At 42.3% G+C, this 18,346-nt stretch overlaps 1 protein-coding gene across 1 annotated transcript in view; it reads right to left on the bottom strand.

Annotated features, from left to right (window-relative positions):
* The window catches only part of CCDC78 (coiled-coil domain containing 78), a 22,538-nt gene extending 4,192 nt beyond the window's left edge, over positions 1–18,346 (bottom strand). Inside the window, exons 1-11 of the mRNA XM_073636269.1 lie at positions 18,180–18,346; positions 15,301–15,432; positions 13,716–13,802; positions 13,443–13,622; positions 11,020–11,178; positions 9,930–9,980; positions 8,902–8,990; positions 5,736–5,814; positions 4,706–4,831; positions 4,275–4,483; positions 442–616 (exon numbers count right to left, since the gene is read on the bottom strand). Of these exons, the coding sequence (XP_073492370.1) occupies positions 442–616; positions 4,275–4,483; positions 4,706–4,831; positions 5,736–5,814; positions 8,902–8,990; positions 9,930–9,980; positions 11,020–11,178; positions 13,443–13,622; positions 13,716–13,802; positions 15,301–15,432; positions 18,180–18,245 (1,353 nt within the window). The 5' untranslated portion in view covers positions 18,246–18,346. The remainder of the gene's footprint in view (positions 1–441; positions 617–4,274; positions 4,484–4,705; positions 4,832–5,735; positions 5,815–8,901; positions 8,991–9,929; positions 9,981–11,019; positions 11,179–13,442; positions 13,623–13,715; positions 13,803–15,300; positions 15,433–18,179) is intronic.

Raw genomic sequence — 18,346 nt, 5'->3', positions numbered from 1 at the left:
AATGGCATAGGAGGATTGAGGAGGAGCTGGAAGATGTTCACGATGATGCAAGAAGTGGACAGCCAAAAACACAAAGTACGGATGTGTTTTTTTGATCACAAGGGGATAGTTCACTGCGAGTTCATAGAACATGTTACAACAGTCAACCAACATTGTTTGTTGGAATTCTGAAAAGGCTACGGGAATCTTTTTGGAGGAAAAGACCGGAACTCTGGCCAGTCACGTGGTTTCTCCACTACGACAATGCTCCTGCACAAACTTTTTTTTTTTTTTTACAGCCCATTCCAGGAATTAAATTGTCACACCTTATACCCCAAAAAGAAAACAATAAACAAAGGTTTCTTAGTCCTGAATATAACAAAAAAAAATCAATTCTAAAATATATACAGTAGTCTTTTTCAAAAGCTATTTTCGTTGATCATGACTACATCTTATACCGACCTTCTCCTTTAAATCCTGGATCATGTTCTCCAGCCGAGCCTTGTCCTCTCGCAGTCTACTTAATTCCAATGTGGACTGACTTTGCAGCTCGGGGTCAGTGATAGAGAAATGGTGTTCAGGAGGTCCCGGGTCCACGTCACTGCTTCCCAGAGCCATGATCTGCTCCCTCTGCATGCTGTAAGAGAAGAGTGCACATGTATGGTTTCTACTGGAGGGGAGAAGACCCTTCCTAAACATATCTAACAGTATGTAAACAAAAGAAACAAACAAAAGAAAGTGACCAGTCGCATAACTGAATATCAATGGCTGTGCTTCGCTAGGAAGGGACCGCTCTGTTAAGCAGCCACTATTCAACACATGGATTTTCCCATTTACAACTCATTGACCAGTATATTGAGGGCTCAGGAATCAGTCGGCTGTGGTTTCTCCTGGCCCACCCTCCAATTACTTTGGGAGGATGGTCGGTGCCCTGCCTCAACCCCGGTTGAGACGGTTATATCTCACACCCTAACAGATCCCATTGCTGGTGACTCTTCTTGACTTTTGGGCTATTTTTTAAATTATGCATCCCACCCCTGATGACTGGCAAGAAGCCAAGAAACGCGTCGGGTTCGCAAACTAAGGATGCCCTACCAAGCCTAAATCATATCCCTGACATTTATCAATTTTATCGAGTTTTCTCATTTCATGCGATTTTGTGATTTTGATTGGCGATTTTAATTCATGTATTTCTGTTATGAATTGCATATATGTATGTCCATTGATTTGTTTACACTACTGAGTCTTCAATGATTGTTACTGCTAAATATGCTTATATATCAATTCATGCGACTATGTCTGTATCTATACTACTTTATTGGTACTGTATGCATCAAAATCATGGACTTGACTATAAATTAAATCCAATCATTTTACCTACTCACATGTATTCATTATTATACTTTCAATTGACATGCTTCATTTAAAGTCCCACCTGCCCCTCTCTTTTTCATATCTAACAGAATGGTCTACATCTCTGTTCGAAGGCTGTTTGTAGCACCTCAAAATAGGCTCCATGGGAGATCTGAGGTATGTGGTCTCAAAAGAACTCCTTTAGTGACACAGCTTAAAGCCCTACTTAGATATCCAGTCAGATGGACATTATACTTACAACCCCTAAATATGACTGTACAATCCAATAGGCATCAGAGTTCAAGGGGTTGTAAAGTTGTTTTTTTTTTTTTTTTAAAATAACAAACATGTTATACTTACCTTCACTGTGCAGCTCGTTCTGCACAGAGTGGCCCCGAACCTGGTCTTCTGGGGTCCCTCGGCGGCTGTTTCAGCTCCTCCCCGCAAGCATTTACCACCTTCATGCGAGCTCCCTCGCACGGTGGTGAGTGCTTGCGGGCGCGCTCCCGTGATACAGCTGGCGGCTATAGCCGCTCGCTGTATCACTCGGCCCCGCCCCCCGGCGCGCCGCGTCATCGGATGTGATTGACAGCAGCGCGAGCCAATGGCTGCGCTGCTTTCAATCCATCCACTGCAGCCAATCAGCGACCAGGCTGAGCTGCAATGAAGCTGACGAGGACGAGGAGCGAAGATTCGAGGCGTCAGGTAAGTAAAACGGGGGGGCTGGGGGCGGCGGTACTGTCAAAAGTTTTTTCACCTTAATGCATAGAATGCATTAAGGTGAAAAAATTTTTACCTTTACAACCCCTTTAACCACCTCAATACAGGGCACTTTCACCCCCTTCCTGCCCAAGCCATTTTTCAGTTTTCAGCGCTGTCGCATTTTGAATGACAATTGCGCGGTCATGTTACACTGTACCCTAATGAAATTTTTATAATTTTTTCCCCACAAATAGAGCTTTCTTTTGGTGGTATTTGATCACCTCTGCGGTTTTTATTTATTGCGCTATAAACAAAAGAAGAGGGACAATTTTGAAAAAAACACAATATTTTTTACTTTTTGCTATAATAAATATCCAATTTTTTTTTTTATTTTAACAAATTTTTTCCTCAGTTTAGGCCGATACGTATTCTTCTACATATTTTTGGTAAAAAAAAATTGCGCTAAGCGTATATTGATTGGTTTGCGCAAAAGTTATAGCGTCTACAAAATAGGGGATAGATTTATAGCATTTTTATTATTTATTTATTTTTTACTAGTAATGGCGGCGATCTGCAATTTTTATTGTGACTGCGATATTGCGGCGGACATATCGGACACTTTTGACACATTTTTGGGACCATTCACATTTATACAGCGATCAATGCTATAAAATTGCATTGATTACTGTGTAAATGTGACTGGCAGGGAAGGGGTTAACACTAGGGGGCGCTCGAGGGGTTAATGTGTGACCTAAGGAGGTGATTCTAACTGTGGGGGGAGGGGACTGACTGGGGGAGGTGACCGATCGCTGTCCCTATGTACAAGGGACACGCCATCGGTCTCCTCTCCTCTCTGACAGGACGTGGATCTGTGTTTACATGCACAGATCCACGCTCCTGCTCTGTTACCCGGCAATCGCGGGTGCCCGGCGGACATCGCGGCCGCCGGGCACGCGCACCGGGTCCCGAGCGACGCAGCGGGCACGCGTGCGCGCCGCCGGCGGCGCGCGCGCGCCCCCTAGTGGCTCGGAAGGCGAGGACGTCATATGACGTCCTCCCAGAACAATAGAAGCCTCGTCCAGCCGTCATATGATGGTGGGCGGTGGCTTAGCGGTTAAACTTGCCAAACACTAATCGAAATTAGGCCAGTTCAGCCACGACCAGCTGAATTTCAATCAGTGTGGATCCTATCCAAATGATGAGCACAAGTTGATCATTTGATCGACTTCTATCAAAGAGATATTCTGGAAATGTTTTCTTTGATCAGTGGCTGCAGCCAATCAGCTGCAGTTGCTGATCAGTGTACTCTGATGGGTGCTAATGTCAGAATACAATGTCCTGGGGATGGGGGGTTGGATTCATCAATCCAACTCATTTTTGGCTGAATGATAAAAAACTAACAGTGTATAATCAGCCTTAGACCCAATGCACTCAGTAATCAGCGCTCAGTAACAGACCTGGTCAGATACGCCCCTTTTCTTTCTCTCTCTGCAATACAGATCTGTGTAAGGACACTTGTGCTAAGGGGTGTGGCTATTAGTCAGCTCTGTCAGCACAGAGCACTGTATTGGGAGGACAGGAGGTATACATTTCACTGCTGAAAGGGTATCTTAAGGCCAAGCAAAAATCAGTCACAAAGCTTGTTTGGCTGTACTTCTCCTGTGGATCACAGGAGTGCAGTTCGTTCTGCACACATGTGGCTCGTGTTCAGCAGACAGCGGGCTGAAGCTCGCTGTTGGCTGATGTCATAGAGCCAGACTGGGATCGTGACAATAAAGTCGGGATCTGCCCACAACCCTAGACTGGCACCTGGCTCAGTTTCTTAGTGAGCCGCTGAGAGCCTGAGCCAGCCGCTCCCGCACCCTCCACAGCCCAGCTCTCCAATGAGAGCAGAGCAGAGAGACGGTGCCTGACCGTCACCAGATCTCTGCTTATGGAGCTCTGAGAACCAAGCTTTCAGATGCAGCATGGGTTAGTATGATTTTGAAAAAAAAAATGAAAAAAAAATTCTCTCTTAAAGGGATAAAAAGTTGTGAGACTTCAGTTCTTTCTTTAATGATATTAAAACAAATCAGGGAGGCCTTATTAGCAGGTTTCAAGTTGCAACTACAGACCACATGATCTAGTGCTGTCATAATGGTGTGGTCCACCAGACATTAATGGAGATGTTGGTTCTCATCTATACTGTCTATACTGTAGAAATATCCCAATGTGTCTGATTGCTCATCACCCCCTCTCACCGATAGGCAATGAGGAGACTCTCATGTTTTTTGACCAGATTCTGCATTCTTTTTTTGTATTGCCGGGCGGCGCTGGCGAGCTGCTCCTCTCTAGATCTGTGTGAGGCTTTCATGTCACTCAGCATGCTGTCCACATACTGCTTCAACCGAGCGGGCTCCAGCTGTGGTCTACCGGATGTACCGTTTCTCAGATTCCCATCCACGTATTCCTACAGATAGGACAAAACAAACTGTCTTTATCAGTACCAATGCCGTGTTTCCTACACATGAGAGTTATGGGATTTGGGATTTGAGCATTATCACATTAAATGAAATCCAAAGGAAAAATACCGTACTGTACCCCCAAGGAAACCTGCACATCAAGAGGCACTTATACATAGGTTGTACAACCGGCTTGCAGTGCTAATGGTCACCTTAAGGCAGATACTTACAGCCAGGTCCTGGATGTAGCGGTTGAGACGGGATCGATATTCCTCATTCAGTTCTTTTAGCTGCAGCTGGAGACGTGAGTTTTCTGCCTCAGTTTCCTTCATCTGGCTCTGGGATGTCAGGAGGACCTGGAGAAGAAACAATATGATCAATCATAATCACTGATGTCCATGTTATGTAGATAAAAGGTCCCTCCTTGGATCTACCCATGGTCAATGAAAGTGCCATTCATCCAACCACAGCAAGGGCAGTCTTCTTGTGGGTATATATTTATAAAATTGGTTTATAAGTTGGCTGCATCCATTGTATGAGTTACCGGTACTCTTTCAGTAGTAATCAGATAGAACTTTGGAACTGTATATTGCTTTATTGATGACTTTATTAAAGTGTACCGCTAGTAAACAACACTCTTATGCCAATATATACAAATATATCAGATGACACACACCAGCTGAAAGCAGAAAACATTCTTGCAGTGGCTGGAAGAAGGGCATTGACTGAAAGCGTGCAGCATGGTGGGTTGAGAATTGTGTCGCCTCTCTGTTCAGCTATATAACGGTTAGGCATGGAAATTTTGCATTGTTTAACTATTTACCAAGTAAAACAATTTCTATATACGTATATTTTTTTACTGTGCATTAAATTGTTTGGTAAATTGTTTTGCAAAATGAAGAAACAGCTTCTAAGATTTGTACCAAATAGGGGTACACCAATAATATAACAACATCCGTATGGTTGCCCCATCCTTAACTCCTCAACGTATCCCTTAAAATAAACTGGGACAGCTATAGTTCCAACATCCGCATGGTGCTTAGAGCAGAAAGAGTAAGGGTCTGTTTCGACTTTCTTATCTTCCCATATGAGTAAATAGATATGCAAAAGCAGAAGGTCAGATGAACATCAGAAGGTCAACTGCAAGTCAAATGCACTTGTCAGTGCCTGTGGATTTCATCAAGTTAGAAAACTGACATATTCTCCATACAGACTGGGTCTTAGAAGGTATGTTTCTTGCATTTAAGACAGAACACTTACCGCTGACTGTTCAGCCATCTTGTGCTGGGTGTTGCGGATCGCCCTTTTTGCTTCCTGTAGCTCCTTACCCATCGCTACCCTGTTGGTGGATTGGTTAGAGTTAGCTTACATTATATGTACAGGCTAATTTGTGTTTTAACACATGAAATATCAAAGAAATATCAAAGAATATCAAAGAAATCATGATGAGTATAACCATTTCAACCAATGGCTAGTCAAAATTAGCAGTCACGCCAACTGAAATCCACTTAACTCCAATGTGATATTTGTTGGCCACGTTCAAAGGCAGACATTATTTTTGCAGACTGTGCAACCACACGAGGGCCTTCTGGGATTAGACCGGGTTACACTTGATGTTGGTCAGTTGAATGCTGAAGCCCTCTCATGCTGTCTTATAGACCTGGCCATTGCGTATTCATAGGACAGGTGGACATGCTATGCCATATCTGTGCTCCAGGTTTGCAATAACTAAGTAATCATTTATACGTAGAGACAAGTCTCGATTAATATGGCATCACATCCATATCAGAATTCAAACAAAAAAGAAGGAAAAAGTAAAGGAATTTAAAGGTTGCCATTAAAAAAAACCCAGATGAAGGAAACTAGAACCATAAAAAATTATATAAAAGCTTATTTTATATCATCATAAAAAAACGTAAAAACATGTTCAAATTGCATGAGTCTATCCTTCCTAAATTTCCCAAGTGGCTAAGTATAGCACTGCAAAAAGACTCTCATTAATGACCTGATCCTGCTCTATCTAAAAGGGGCCTATTTAAAATTTGAATTAAAATTACATATATGGTTATTACTTACAGTGCCTTGAAAAAACATTCATATCCCTTGAAATTTTCCACATTTTGTCATGTTACAACCAAAAATGTAAATGTATTTTATTGGGATTTTATGTGATAGACCAACACAAAGTGGCACGTAATTGTGAAGTGGAAGGAAAATGTCAAATGGCTTCAAAATATTTTACAAATAAATATGTGAAAAGTGTGGCGTGCATTTGTATTCAGCCCCCCTGAGTCAATACTTTCTAGAACCGCCTTTCGCTGCAATTACAGCTGCAAGTCTTTTGGGGGATGTCTCTACCAGCTTTGCACATCTAGAAAGTGAACATTTTTTGCCCATTCTTCTAAAGGCCAGATATGTGGAGTGCACGACTAATAGTTGTCCTGTGGACAGATTCTCCCACCTAAGCTGTGGATCTCTGCAGCTCCTCCAGAGTTACCATGGGCCTCTTGGCTGCTTCTCTGATTAATGTTCTCCTTGCCCAGCCTGTCAGTTTAGGTGGACGGCCATGTCTTGGTAGGTTTGCAGTTTGCCATACTCTTTCCATTTTCGAATGATGGATTGAACAGTACTCCGTGAGATGTTAAAAGCTTGGGATATTTTTTTATAACCTAACCCTGCTTTAAACTTCTCCACAACTTTATCCCTGACCTGTCTGGTGTGTTCCTTGGCCTTCATAATGCTGTTTGTTCACTAAGGTTCTACAACAAACCTCTGAGGGCTTTACAGAACAGCTGTATTTATACTGAGATTAAATTACACACAGGTGGACTCTATTTACTAAATAGGTGACTTCTGAAGGCAATTGGTTCCACTAGATTTTAGTTAGGGGTATCAGAGTAAAGGGGGCTGAATATAAATGCACGCCACACTTTTCAGATATTTATTTGTAAAACAATTTGAAAACCATTTATCATTTTGCTTCCACTTCACAATGATGTGCCACTTAGTTTTTGTCTATCACATAAAATCCCAATAACATACATTTACGTTTTTTGGTTGTAACATGACAAAATGTGGAAAAGGTCAAGAGGTATGAATACTTTTTCAAGGCACTGTAATAGGAATAGACTGGTTCCAGGAAGACTCCTCCTTATGTCGTTTTTACCCTAGTATGTTGCTTCCCTTTGTGTGGCTGGATCTGTATGTCTTCATCTTGACCTTCCACCTTGAGTGGAGCCCCCCCTCTGGCCTAAGTCTGCAACTCTTTATGCATAAATGTGAGTACCCTTTAATGGTGACACAGAATTTACAATCATAAATTTACTCATGTTTACAAATATATTTTTTGTATAAATTGCAATATATTTTTTGTATTCAGGATTGTTCATTGTTGTAAATGATGTTATACTGATTGTAATGCATTTCCCAGCATTAGAAGGACCCCCTGGAGGAAGCCATCTGGCGAAACGCGTAGAGATCCACATTTGTAATGACATGCAGATTCCTGCACCTGGCCCCCTCTGTGGAGACCCTTACTTACTCTAAAAATAAGTTGATCGGGCCATTTGGCACAGGTCTTTTTGCACACTGAGTGCTATACTTAACCGGTTGATAAATGTAGGAAGGATAGCCTCATGCAATTTGTACATTTTTTTATGGAATAAAACTTTGTTTAAACTTTATACTATTCTAGTTTTCCTTCATTGGGGTTATTTATGGCAACCTTTAAAACCCTTTAAAAACCTTTACTTTTTCCTTCTTTTTTGTTTGCAATATCTAAGTGATATTGGGCAGCGAGCTCCCCCTGCCTAATTGTCACTAATACATACAAGATACATACATTTCCTTGTGGCATCATTTGGATATTATGGGCTGTGAGGAAGTTCAGTGCACACAAAGGCTATTCTTCACCTGCACCTATCTGCATATACACCATGAATACTTGTCATTAACTGATATGGGGGGACCAAAAATAGTTTTCACCCTTCACTGACAATGTCTGCCCCTGTTCACAATAAAGCCCAATTAAACTTTCAGTTTAAATCAGTTACACACTTTCCAGATGCATAAACACAAAAGGCGTTCAAAGTCTTACATTTCATTGTCTTTAGAAAGCAATCTCAGCCCGAGTAGCAAATGCTATCCCCTGCCAGCATACTGCAAAGGACTTTTGTGCTCTGTGTGGAAGCAGTAGTCTCTCTGCAGAGGTCAGACATGCCCCCTGCTGAATCAGAGCTAGAACACGCTAACAGTAGAGGGCATGAATACAGAGCTATAGGTGATAGACGGCTTTGCAATTTCCAAACAAAATAGAAAAGAAAGTTTGATCGCTCCACTAAACTGCCACATGTACGGTCAGTGTATGGGGTGCATAGCCTTCCATAGGGGGCTCGATGGGACTCATACGTTCACAAGTAAGACTTACACTCTTTCCTCCAGCTTCTGTTGCTGAGTGTTGTGGATCTTCTTCATGCTCTCAAGCTCCTCCTTGATTTCGTCTTGATTCCCGAAAAGCTGTAATAAAATAATCATTGGGGTAATGGTAACAAAATGTAGCTTTCTTTAAAAGGAGCTGCAGTCAGTTACACAAAAAAAATTAAAGGTCAGCTACTACAAATACTGTAGCTGCTGACTTTTAATATACATACACATACCAGTCCAAGGATCCAGCGCTGTCATCGCCTGGGCTGGTTCGGGTCCCCGGCACCACCATCTTGCTTATGAGAAGCCAACACTGACTTCCTGATGTTTCACAGCCAGCTTCCCACTGTGCATCCACGCAACACTTCGCTTTCTGAATGGCCCAGCAGTCTCCTGGGACATGTGCCCTGGGAGGTTTCGGGTGGGGATCAGGGTGGTTGGGATGAAAAGATAAAAACTGACCACACAAGAACAGATCAGCTTCTGTGCTTTGTGTGGTCAATTTAGAAGAAAGATGACTTCCAGGAGCAACCAGGTACTCAGATGGAAGACGTACATGAAAAGAGGCTATAATTTATAGAATATACATATAGAAAAAAAATATTTAGGGTAACATACACTTTAGGTCCTACCTCCATATTATCACCTTCCTGTTAACCTTATACATATGGCAGCATGGAGGTTGGCCTTAGTCCGTGCTGCCATATACTGTATATACGTCGCTGTTTAGTGCTCAATCAGGCACCCCCAGCACTATGACCGCACTGCCACTGACAGCTCCAGGTCACAATGTAACGTTTCGAAGCTGGTGAGATGGGCTTCCAATCTCGAGATCACTGTGACAGCCACTCATTGGGTTTCCATGTTAGCTGATCACCTAGTTTAAGAATTGGAGTGGATGGGTATTGGTGTTTTCAGTATTTACAATTGTATCCTACATTTACATTGGTCAATGATTGTTATTTGCAGGAAAATCAATCCAACTGGGCAGTATAAAAGTATTTCAAAAGCAGATATGAATTCCCAGCTTACACTTCTCTCTAGTTTTCTCCTTTCATGTTCAGAGGCAACAAGTTCTTCAGGCTAAAAAAAAAAAAAAAACATAACATGACATGATACATATCTAAAAACATTTCCATAGTATATTCATATAGTACAGTGGTGTCAAAACTGTGGCCCTTTGTTTCCTTTTATCCTGCCCTTGGGGCACTATTCCATCCACTGATACCAGAAAATGGGGCATAATTTCCATCTCCACCAACACAAGTGAAGGGGCAAAAGTCCTCCCAATGACACCAACAATTGGGCCCAAAGACCCCAATGATGGAGCATAAATCCTCCCAATGACACCAACTATGGGACACAATCCTTTCCAATGACACCAATGATGGGACACATCCCTTCCACTGACACCAACAATGGGGCACAATTCTGCCCATTGGCACCAAAGATGGGGCATTGTTTTTTCCTGTTGATGTCAGAACCTTTTCCACTCCAAATGGCCACAGTCTGGCCCCGCTAACATCTGAAGAACAGTAAACTGGCCCCTTGTTTAGAAAGTTTGGAGACCCCTGATATAGTATATTCATAGTATAATAGGTTTTTACATAATTAAGAATTAATTCCAGGTATGATTACTTTTGCATAGTTACATTGGTTCAGCTTCGAACAATGAAAGAATACATTGGTCCAGGTGGAGAGAGCAGGGCAGTGACATCACAAGCTCCACCTAGTCCAATCAGAGGACACCTTTCATTCTTTGAGAAAAACATAAGGCGTTCTGTGCATGGCGCCCATGCCGAGCAAGCAACCCCCTGTGTTCACTATGCAGCAGGGCAGCTGCTTGGCAATGGACCTGGAAGACAATCCCTGTAACAGCAAAGACTATTCTCTGCTTCCATGGCTGTCCCACTGGTATGACATATGAATATTTACATTTGTCCAAGCTGGACCATAAAAGCCTTTAAAAGATTTAAAGGGAACAAATAAAAGACGTTAGTTTGAATGATTTGCATTTGCTTTAAGTGAAATCTCTTGGCTGGTATATGAAAAGCAAAATTGTTTCACTGTGAATTAGGCAGTACTAACTATTATGTGCCATACAAGACTCTGGTTCCTGTACCTTGATCTTACGTGCCGACAGGCGGTCCACCATTGCCCGAACCCTGTCCATTTCTGCGGTTGCCTCATTGACGAGGGCCCGAGACTGGGAGTAGTTCTCCTCTTTTTCCCTCTTCACCAGGTTCAGGAGCTCCATACTTAACTCGTCATTTTTGGCCACCTGTAGGAATAGAATGTAGTCTGAGCCAACAGCCTAAACCAAGGCCTCTAATCCTCTTTGAGTTTACTGAATCCAGATGACTGAATAATGAATTCTGAATGCTTGCTATTGGTTACTGCACTCAGCACTTTGTCTTGACGAATAAGGCTGATAAATTGACATAGGGATCTGGGGAGGAAGGTAAAGGGTGGATAAGGTCATTTGATGTCCGTAAGGGATCAGAGGAGCAAAGTTCAGAGTGGGCAAAAAAAGGACTCCATTAAAGTGATCCTGTCATGTTAGAAGTATTGGGGTTCCATTGCTGGCCTCCATCTGAAATTAGAATGTGTCTGAAATTAATAATTTTTGAGCATGCTGGTGGTAATGAATGTTTCGAATTCCTATTTTTTCTAACTGATCCAAGTCAGAATCTCAAGAAGCAATGAACGGAATGACAGCCAGTCAACTAGCAGTCTTCCTGATTCTCTCATGACAGGTCTCCATTCAGCAGTGTTTGTGTATGAAAATCCAATATTAAAAAAAAATTACCCATTATCGTTTTAGAAGAACTGTCTGTGGGAAATATGTGGAGTTTATGGTGCTGTTGCACCTCCAACCTTCATGTACTAGGGGCCAAAATGTGAAGTTTAGCCTTATGTGTGTGACTATTTTTGCTCCTTAACTCTTACAGATGCAATGCATGGTATCAAAGAGGCTGGGTACCAATACCAAATTTTTAAATACAGGTGTTAATTGGTTGTATTCAGTAATAGCAGCTTCTATTTTTAAATGATACGCTGGTTTTTCATACAGTCGGGTCCATAAATATTGGGACATCAACACAATTCTAATATTTTTGGCTCTATACACCACCACAATGGATTTGAAATGAAACTAATAAGATGTGCTTTAACTGCAGACTTTCAGCTTTAATTTGAGGGTATTTACATCCAAATCAGGTGAACAGTGTAGGAATTACAACAGTTTGTATATGTACCTCCCACTTTTTAAGGATCCAAAAGTAATGGGACAGATTAACAATCATCCATCAAACTTTCACTTTTTAATACTTGGTTGCAAATCCTTTGCAGTCAATTACAGCCTGAAGTCTGGAACGCATAGACATCACCAGATGCTGGGTTTTATCCCTGGTGATGCTCTGCCAGATCTCTACTGCAACTGTCTTCAGTTCCTGCTTGTTCTTGGGGCATTTTCCCTTCAGTTTTGTCTTCAGCAAGTGAAATGCATGCTCAATCGGATTCAGGTCAGGTGATTGACTTGGCCATTGCATAACATTCCACTTCTTTCCGTTAAAAAACCCTTTGGTTGCTTTCGCAGTATGCTTTGGGTCATTGTCCATCTGCACTGTGAAGCGCCGTCCAATGAGTTCTAAAGCATTTTGCTGAATATGAGCAGATAATATTTCCCGAAACACTTCAGAATTCATCCTGCTGCTTTTGTCAGCAGTCACATCATCAATAAATACAAGAGAACCAGTTCCAAAGACAGCCATACATGCCCACGCCATGACACTACCACCACCATGCTTCACCGATTAGGTGGTATGCTTTGGATCATGAGCAGTTCCTTTCCTTCTCCATACTCTTCTCATCCCATCACTCTGGTACAAGTTGATCTTGGTCTCATCTGTCCATAGGATGTTGTTCCAGAACTGTGAAGGCTTTTTAAATGTTGTTTGGCAAACTCTAATCTGGCCTTCCTGTTTTTGAGGCTCACCAATGGTTTACATCTTGTGGTAGACCCTCTGTATTCACTCTGGTGAAGTCTTCTCTTGATTGTTGACTTTGACACACATACACCTACCTCCTGGAGAGTGTTCTAGATCTAGCCAACTGTTGTGAAGGGTGTTTTCTTCAACAGGGAAAGAATTCTTCGGTCATCCACCACAGTTGTTTTCCGCGGTCTTCCGGGTCTTTTGGTGTTGCTGAGCTCACCGATGCATTCTTTCTTTTTAAGGATGTTACAAACAGTTAATTTCGCCACACCTGATGTTTTTGATATTTTTTTGAAAGTCTGCAGTTAAAGCACATCTTGTTCGTTTCATTTCAAATCCATTGTGGTAGTGTATAGAGCCAAAAAGATTAGAATTGTGTCGATGTTCCAATATTTATGGACCTGACTGTAGTTCTTCCTTCCTTATGGACTAAGACATTGTAATGCCAGGATAAGAAGATGGAAATGGATTAGCGGTTCTTTTCAAAGTATTGTCAGTTTTGTTAGTGCATTCTGTGCTCCATGTTTTTTGCCTACAAAAGTCTTCCTACCTCTCTTTCATGCTCCTTGCTCAGGGCCAGGTAGTTGCTCTTCAGGACTATGTACTCATCAGCCAGCTCCTTGCGGTTGATCTCCACCGAATGTAGACGTTCATGCACAGCCTCGTACTCACCAGTCAACTTCTCCTTCTGAAGCTCCAGAGTCATCAGTCGGTTCTCCAGTGCCAGGACCTAGGGGAGACATCAAAACATCCCAAACGGTTTAAAGTGGAAGTTGAAGTGGACTTAGGTGTCCTTCCCATTATGCATTTAAAATCAGCCTACCGTGTTCTTCAGTTCAAAGGTTTCGGCCTCATAATGTTCCCTTATTTTGTTGGTCTCTATCTGAAGTTCAATCAGCTCCTTTGAGATCTACAAAAATGAACGTGTTGAAAGATGATGGAGAGTCAAAAAAATCTGCACCATAACGAACATGGCTGTTTTATGGGTATTGGTTTTGGCTGCAAATTACTTAACACATTTAAAAGCCAACATTACTACTCCCCAAAAAAGATATCCTAAACCTCAGTCTTAACATAACCCTTAAATTCACTCTAAAATTAACCCTTAATTTCAAGCTAACCTTGAACCTAACCCCTAAAGGAAAAGCTGTACTGTGGAGGTCTATCAGAATGAGGAAATGGAGCCTAAAAATGTTCACTTAACCAGAACAAATCATTTTTAAAGCTCAAATCAAGCCAGATTTTTTATTTTACTTTGGAAAAGAGTCAAATTAGAACTTCTGACTCCATCAGGCAGATTTCCACTTACTGTCACACCAGTAAAAAAGATGAGGGGAATCCCCCCCTTTACCAGTATACGAAAGTATGGACAGCAATAAAACCTGATTAATGTTCTAACCCAGCGGTCTTCCAACTGTGGCCCTTTGCTTGCCTTTATCCAACCCTTGATGCACTATTCCATTCACTGACACCAACAATGGGGCATCATTCCTGTTGCTGATACCAACAATGGGGCACTATTTCTCCAACTGACACTGTCAAAAGGGCACAATTCCTTCCATTGACAACAACGATATGGCATAATTCCTTCCACTGACACCAACAATGGGGCACAGTTCCTTCCATTGACACCAAAGATGGGGCACAATTCCTTCCATTGACACCAACAATGGGGCACTAGTCCTCCCACTGACACCAATGATATGATGATTGTTTTCTCCCACTGGACACCAGGACATTTTCTACTCCCAATGGCCATCCCCCTAAGGTCTGAAGGACAATTAACTGGACTCTTGTTTAGAAAGTTTAGAGACCACTGTTCTAACCTTTCTCAATTGCACTAAAAATGTTGTTTTTTTTACTGTGTATGTTCTCAACAATGACATTTACCACATTATACCCTTCTGATTTCCTGGGACTGAAACAGGAAGTGACAGGAAATCTCTCCAATAGGAACATGGTTCTCAATAAAAGCCCAACAGAAGTTTTATACCTTCCCCACTCTAGCCAAAACAAAATGAAAATTACTTCCTGAAGTTTGACTTGAACCAGTTCAACTTTCTACACTCAGAGCACATGACTTTTTATGTTTGACTCCTTCAGATAGAAATTTTGAGAATAGACAAGTGAGTATCTTCAAACAAACTGAGCCTGCTTAGACTACAGATGAAATCTGCATGCCCAGGTACTACGCTACGCATCTGGTGGTCTAGGCTCTTTCTGACCATCCTTCCTAGATCCTGCCTACTACTTTTGTTGGCACTGAACCCCCGAGAAACTCCATTATGTCCAGTAACCTGCAGTAGACATCACAAGCCATAACACAGGGAGTTGATAACCACACATGGTGCACCAGCCACTGGATAGTGACCTATCACACAAGGTCCCATGATGAATCACATTTATACCTTCAGCTTTTCTTCCTCGCTAAAGACCAGCCTGGAGGACAGATCAGTCTTGGAACCAGCCAATTTCCCCATCTTCTCCTGCAGCTCGTTCAGCTTGGCATACAATCTCTCGTTGCGATCCAGCAGCTGTACCTGAAGAGGGAAAGAGAGACAATAATAGGAATAAATATCAACAAACTGTACAGATAAGCAGTGCTGAGTACACACCATCATACCGGTCATAGAGCAGTGGTCTCCAAACTGCGGCCCACAGGCCAGATTTGGCCCTTTGCTTGTCTTTAGCTGACCCTTTGGTCACAAATCCTCCAACTGATATGAGGCATTACTCCTCACTATCAACAAGGTTGAAGCACCATTCCTTCCACTGACACCAGTAGTGGGGCATTATTCCTCCCACTGACACCAAAGATAGGGCACTATTACTTCCCTTGACACCAATGATTGGGGCGCTATTCCTCCCTCCTCCTACTAGCCACACATGCTTTGTAATTTGTTTACTCCTACTGACCACCAAGCCTGAGGAATTGTTTACTCCCATAGATGCTGGGGCATTTCCTACTTGCAGTAAACAGTAAACTGGCCCTTTGCTTAGGCCTGATTCACACCTATGCAGGTTGCAGTTTGCATGTGCATTTTGCGTTTTTCAATACACGCTTTTGATCCTTTGAAGTCTATGGAACCAAAAACCTGAAAAAAGTCCCTGGCCCTTTCCATAAAATGCACAGATGTGAACTACATCCATAGGAAACCATGTTAAATGGACTGTAGTGTGTTTTTTCAAAACTGAAAATGCACACAAAAAAATGCATAGGCATGAACCCGGCCTTAGAAAGTTTGGGGGCCCCTGGCCTAGAGAAACCTATGATTGTGTTGTAAGTAAGGTTTCTACTTGGAGCTTTCACAGGGCTGATTGTTTCCCCCCCACCCATGTGACAGCACTGGGCCAATCACCAAGCACCTGGGTGGCCACATGGAGTGAGTCACATGCCCCTCCATACCTGGAAGTACCATGTATTTCCATCTTTCTTGGTGGCCGAACGGAGCAGTAGGGGAGCAAAGAATAGGTGAATATAAGTTGCTAGGTGATTGAGCCTGGGGCAAGTTTGCTTTAAAATGCAATTTGAAGTGGTATACCAACAAGGTATAGGGAACCAAATGGGCTTCCCTGCGAAAATCCAAGGAAGAAGTGCAAGATCCTTTTTTTTTTTTTTTTTTTTCGTGTAGCACCAAAATGCATGCTACTTTGTTACTGTGCATTTTGTGTGTGATTTTATGTGCATGTTAGCAAGGTGTGTTGGGGTGCAGGAGCAGCCGGTTCATTAGAGGCGCAGGAGCACCGCCCCCCTGCAGGGCGCCGGAATCATATGTTTGTATGAGGTTTTTTTTTTTTTTTTGCAAGCCACATGATTAGAGCCGGAGGCTCTAATTGGCTTGAAAAAGATTGGGCACGGGGCGCAGTGCTCCCCAAACCTACCCACTTTTGATAATAGCAAATTAATATTATTAATATTCGCTATTGTCTTCTGACTTCTCCTCCCGGCTTATCAGCACAGGAGGCGGATTGGGTTGGCTGGGAGGAGAAGTGCCGGGGACAGTCACCATGGAGGGGCCGAGTGCCAGGGACAGTCACCATGGAGGGGCCGAGTGCCAAGGACCGTCCCCGTGGAGGGGCAGAGTGCCAGGGACCGTCCCCATGGAGGGGCCAAATGCAGGGGACGTCACCATGGAGGGGCCGAGTGCAGGGGACGTCACCGTGGAGGGGCCGATTGCTAGGGACCGTCACTGTGGAGAGGCCAATTGCCGGGACCGTCACTGTGGAGGGGCCGAGTGCAGGGGACCATCACCGTGGATGGGCCGATTGCTGAGGACCATCACTGTGGAAGGGCGGAGTGCCGGGGACCGTCACCTTGGAGGGGTGAGTGTGGGGGACCATCACTGGTGGTCATTGATTTGCATGTCCTCATACATTAGGATACGCTACCAGGGCATCTCCCACTCTATGGGAAGGGGATAACAGGGTGATAGGTAGCGCCCATGTGAATAACAAATAATAATATAAAATATAAATAAATACAACTTTTTTTTTACAATTGTTTCATTAATAAAAATACATAAAGACAACAAAATAGGGAAGGGAATGAAAGGAGATAACAGGGTAATAGTAATCTCCTATGGGAATACCAATTAATATAAAAAAAACATAAACATGTAAAAAAGTTACAACAAAATAGTTTAGTAACTATCACTCTGTTACCCTAGTTTGTTGTCCTTTATGTATTTATATACATAGTTACCTCCTGTAAAAAATGTTTACATTTTTATATTATTATTTGGTATTCACATAGGAGGTAACTATAACCCTGTTACCCCCTCCCCTTCGCTTCCCTTCCCTATTTTGTTGTCTTTTATGTATTTATTGTATAAATAGATTAAAAAAAAACTGTTTCATACAAATAAAAAAAATACATAAAAGACAACAAAATAGGGAAGAGAAGGGGATAACAGGGTGATCGGTAGCTCCCATGTGAATACCAAACAATAAAATAAAATAAAAAAATGGGTACAAAATTGTTTCATTAATAAAAATACATAAAGACAACAAAATAGGGAAGGGAATGAAGGGAGGTAACAGGGTGATAGTAATCTCCTATGGGAATACCAATTAACATAAAAACATAAACATGTAAAATGTTACAACAAAGTAGTTTGCTTAATATAAATACAAATAAGACAACAAGAACAGTATAAAGTAACCCCGTAATACATTGTATAATACTTTGTATAATCTTCCAGGACAATGTTGCAGTTTGGAGACTCCTCAGAGGGAAAATATTCCAAAAAGTTGCCCCCTGTGTGTCTTTTTTTTGTGGTCTACTCACATTTTCATTGTTCAGCTGTCTGACTTGGTCCTTCAGAGGGAAGTCGCTGTCTTGCGAGGAGTCCATGATTATAGGAGAGGGGAAAATCTGACAGTTTGGGAACAATTCACCTGGGGAAGATCTGTTTACTGTAGAGGAAGGGGTTGCTATGGAGGCTTCTCTGGCAT

The sequence above is a fragment of the Aquarana catesbeiana genome, linkage group LG06 (assembly GCF_042186555.1).
Source record: "Aquarana catesbeiana isolate 2022-GZ linkage group LG06, ASM4218655v1, whole genome shotgun sequence".
NCBI lineage: Eukaryota > Metazoa > Chordata > Amphibia > Anura > Ranidae > Aquarana > Aquarana catesbeiana.
Note: the sequence above shows the minus strand (reverse complement) of the source record. Positions and strands in the feature narration are given on the sequence as shown.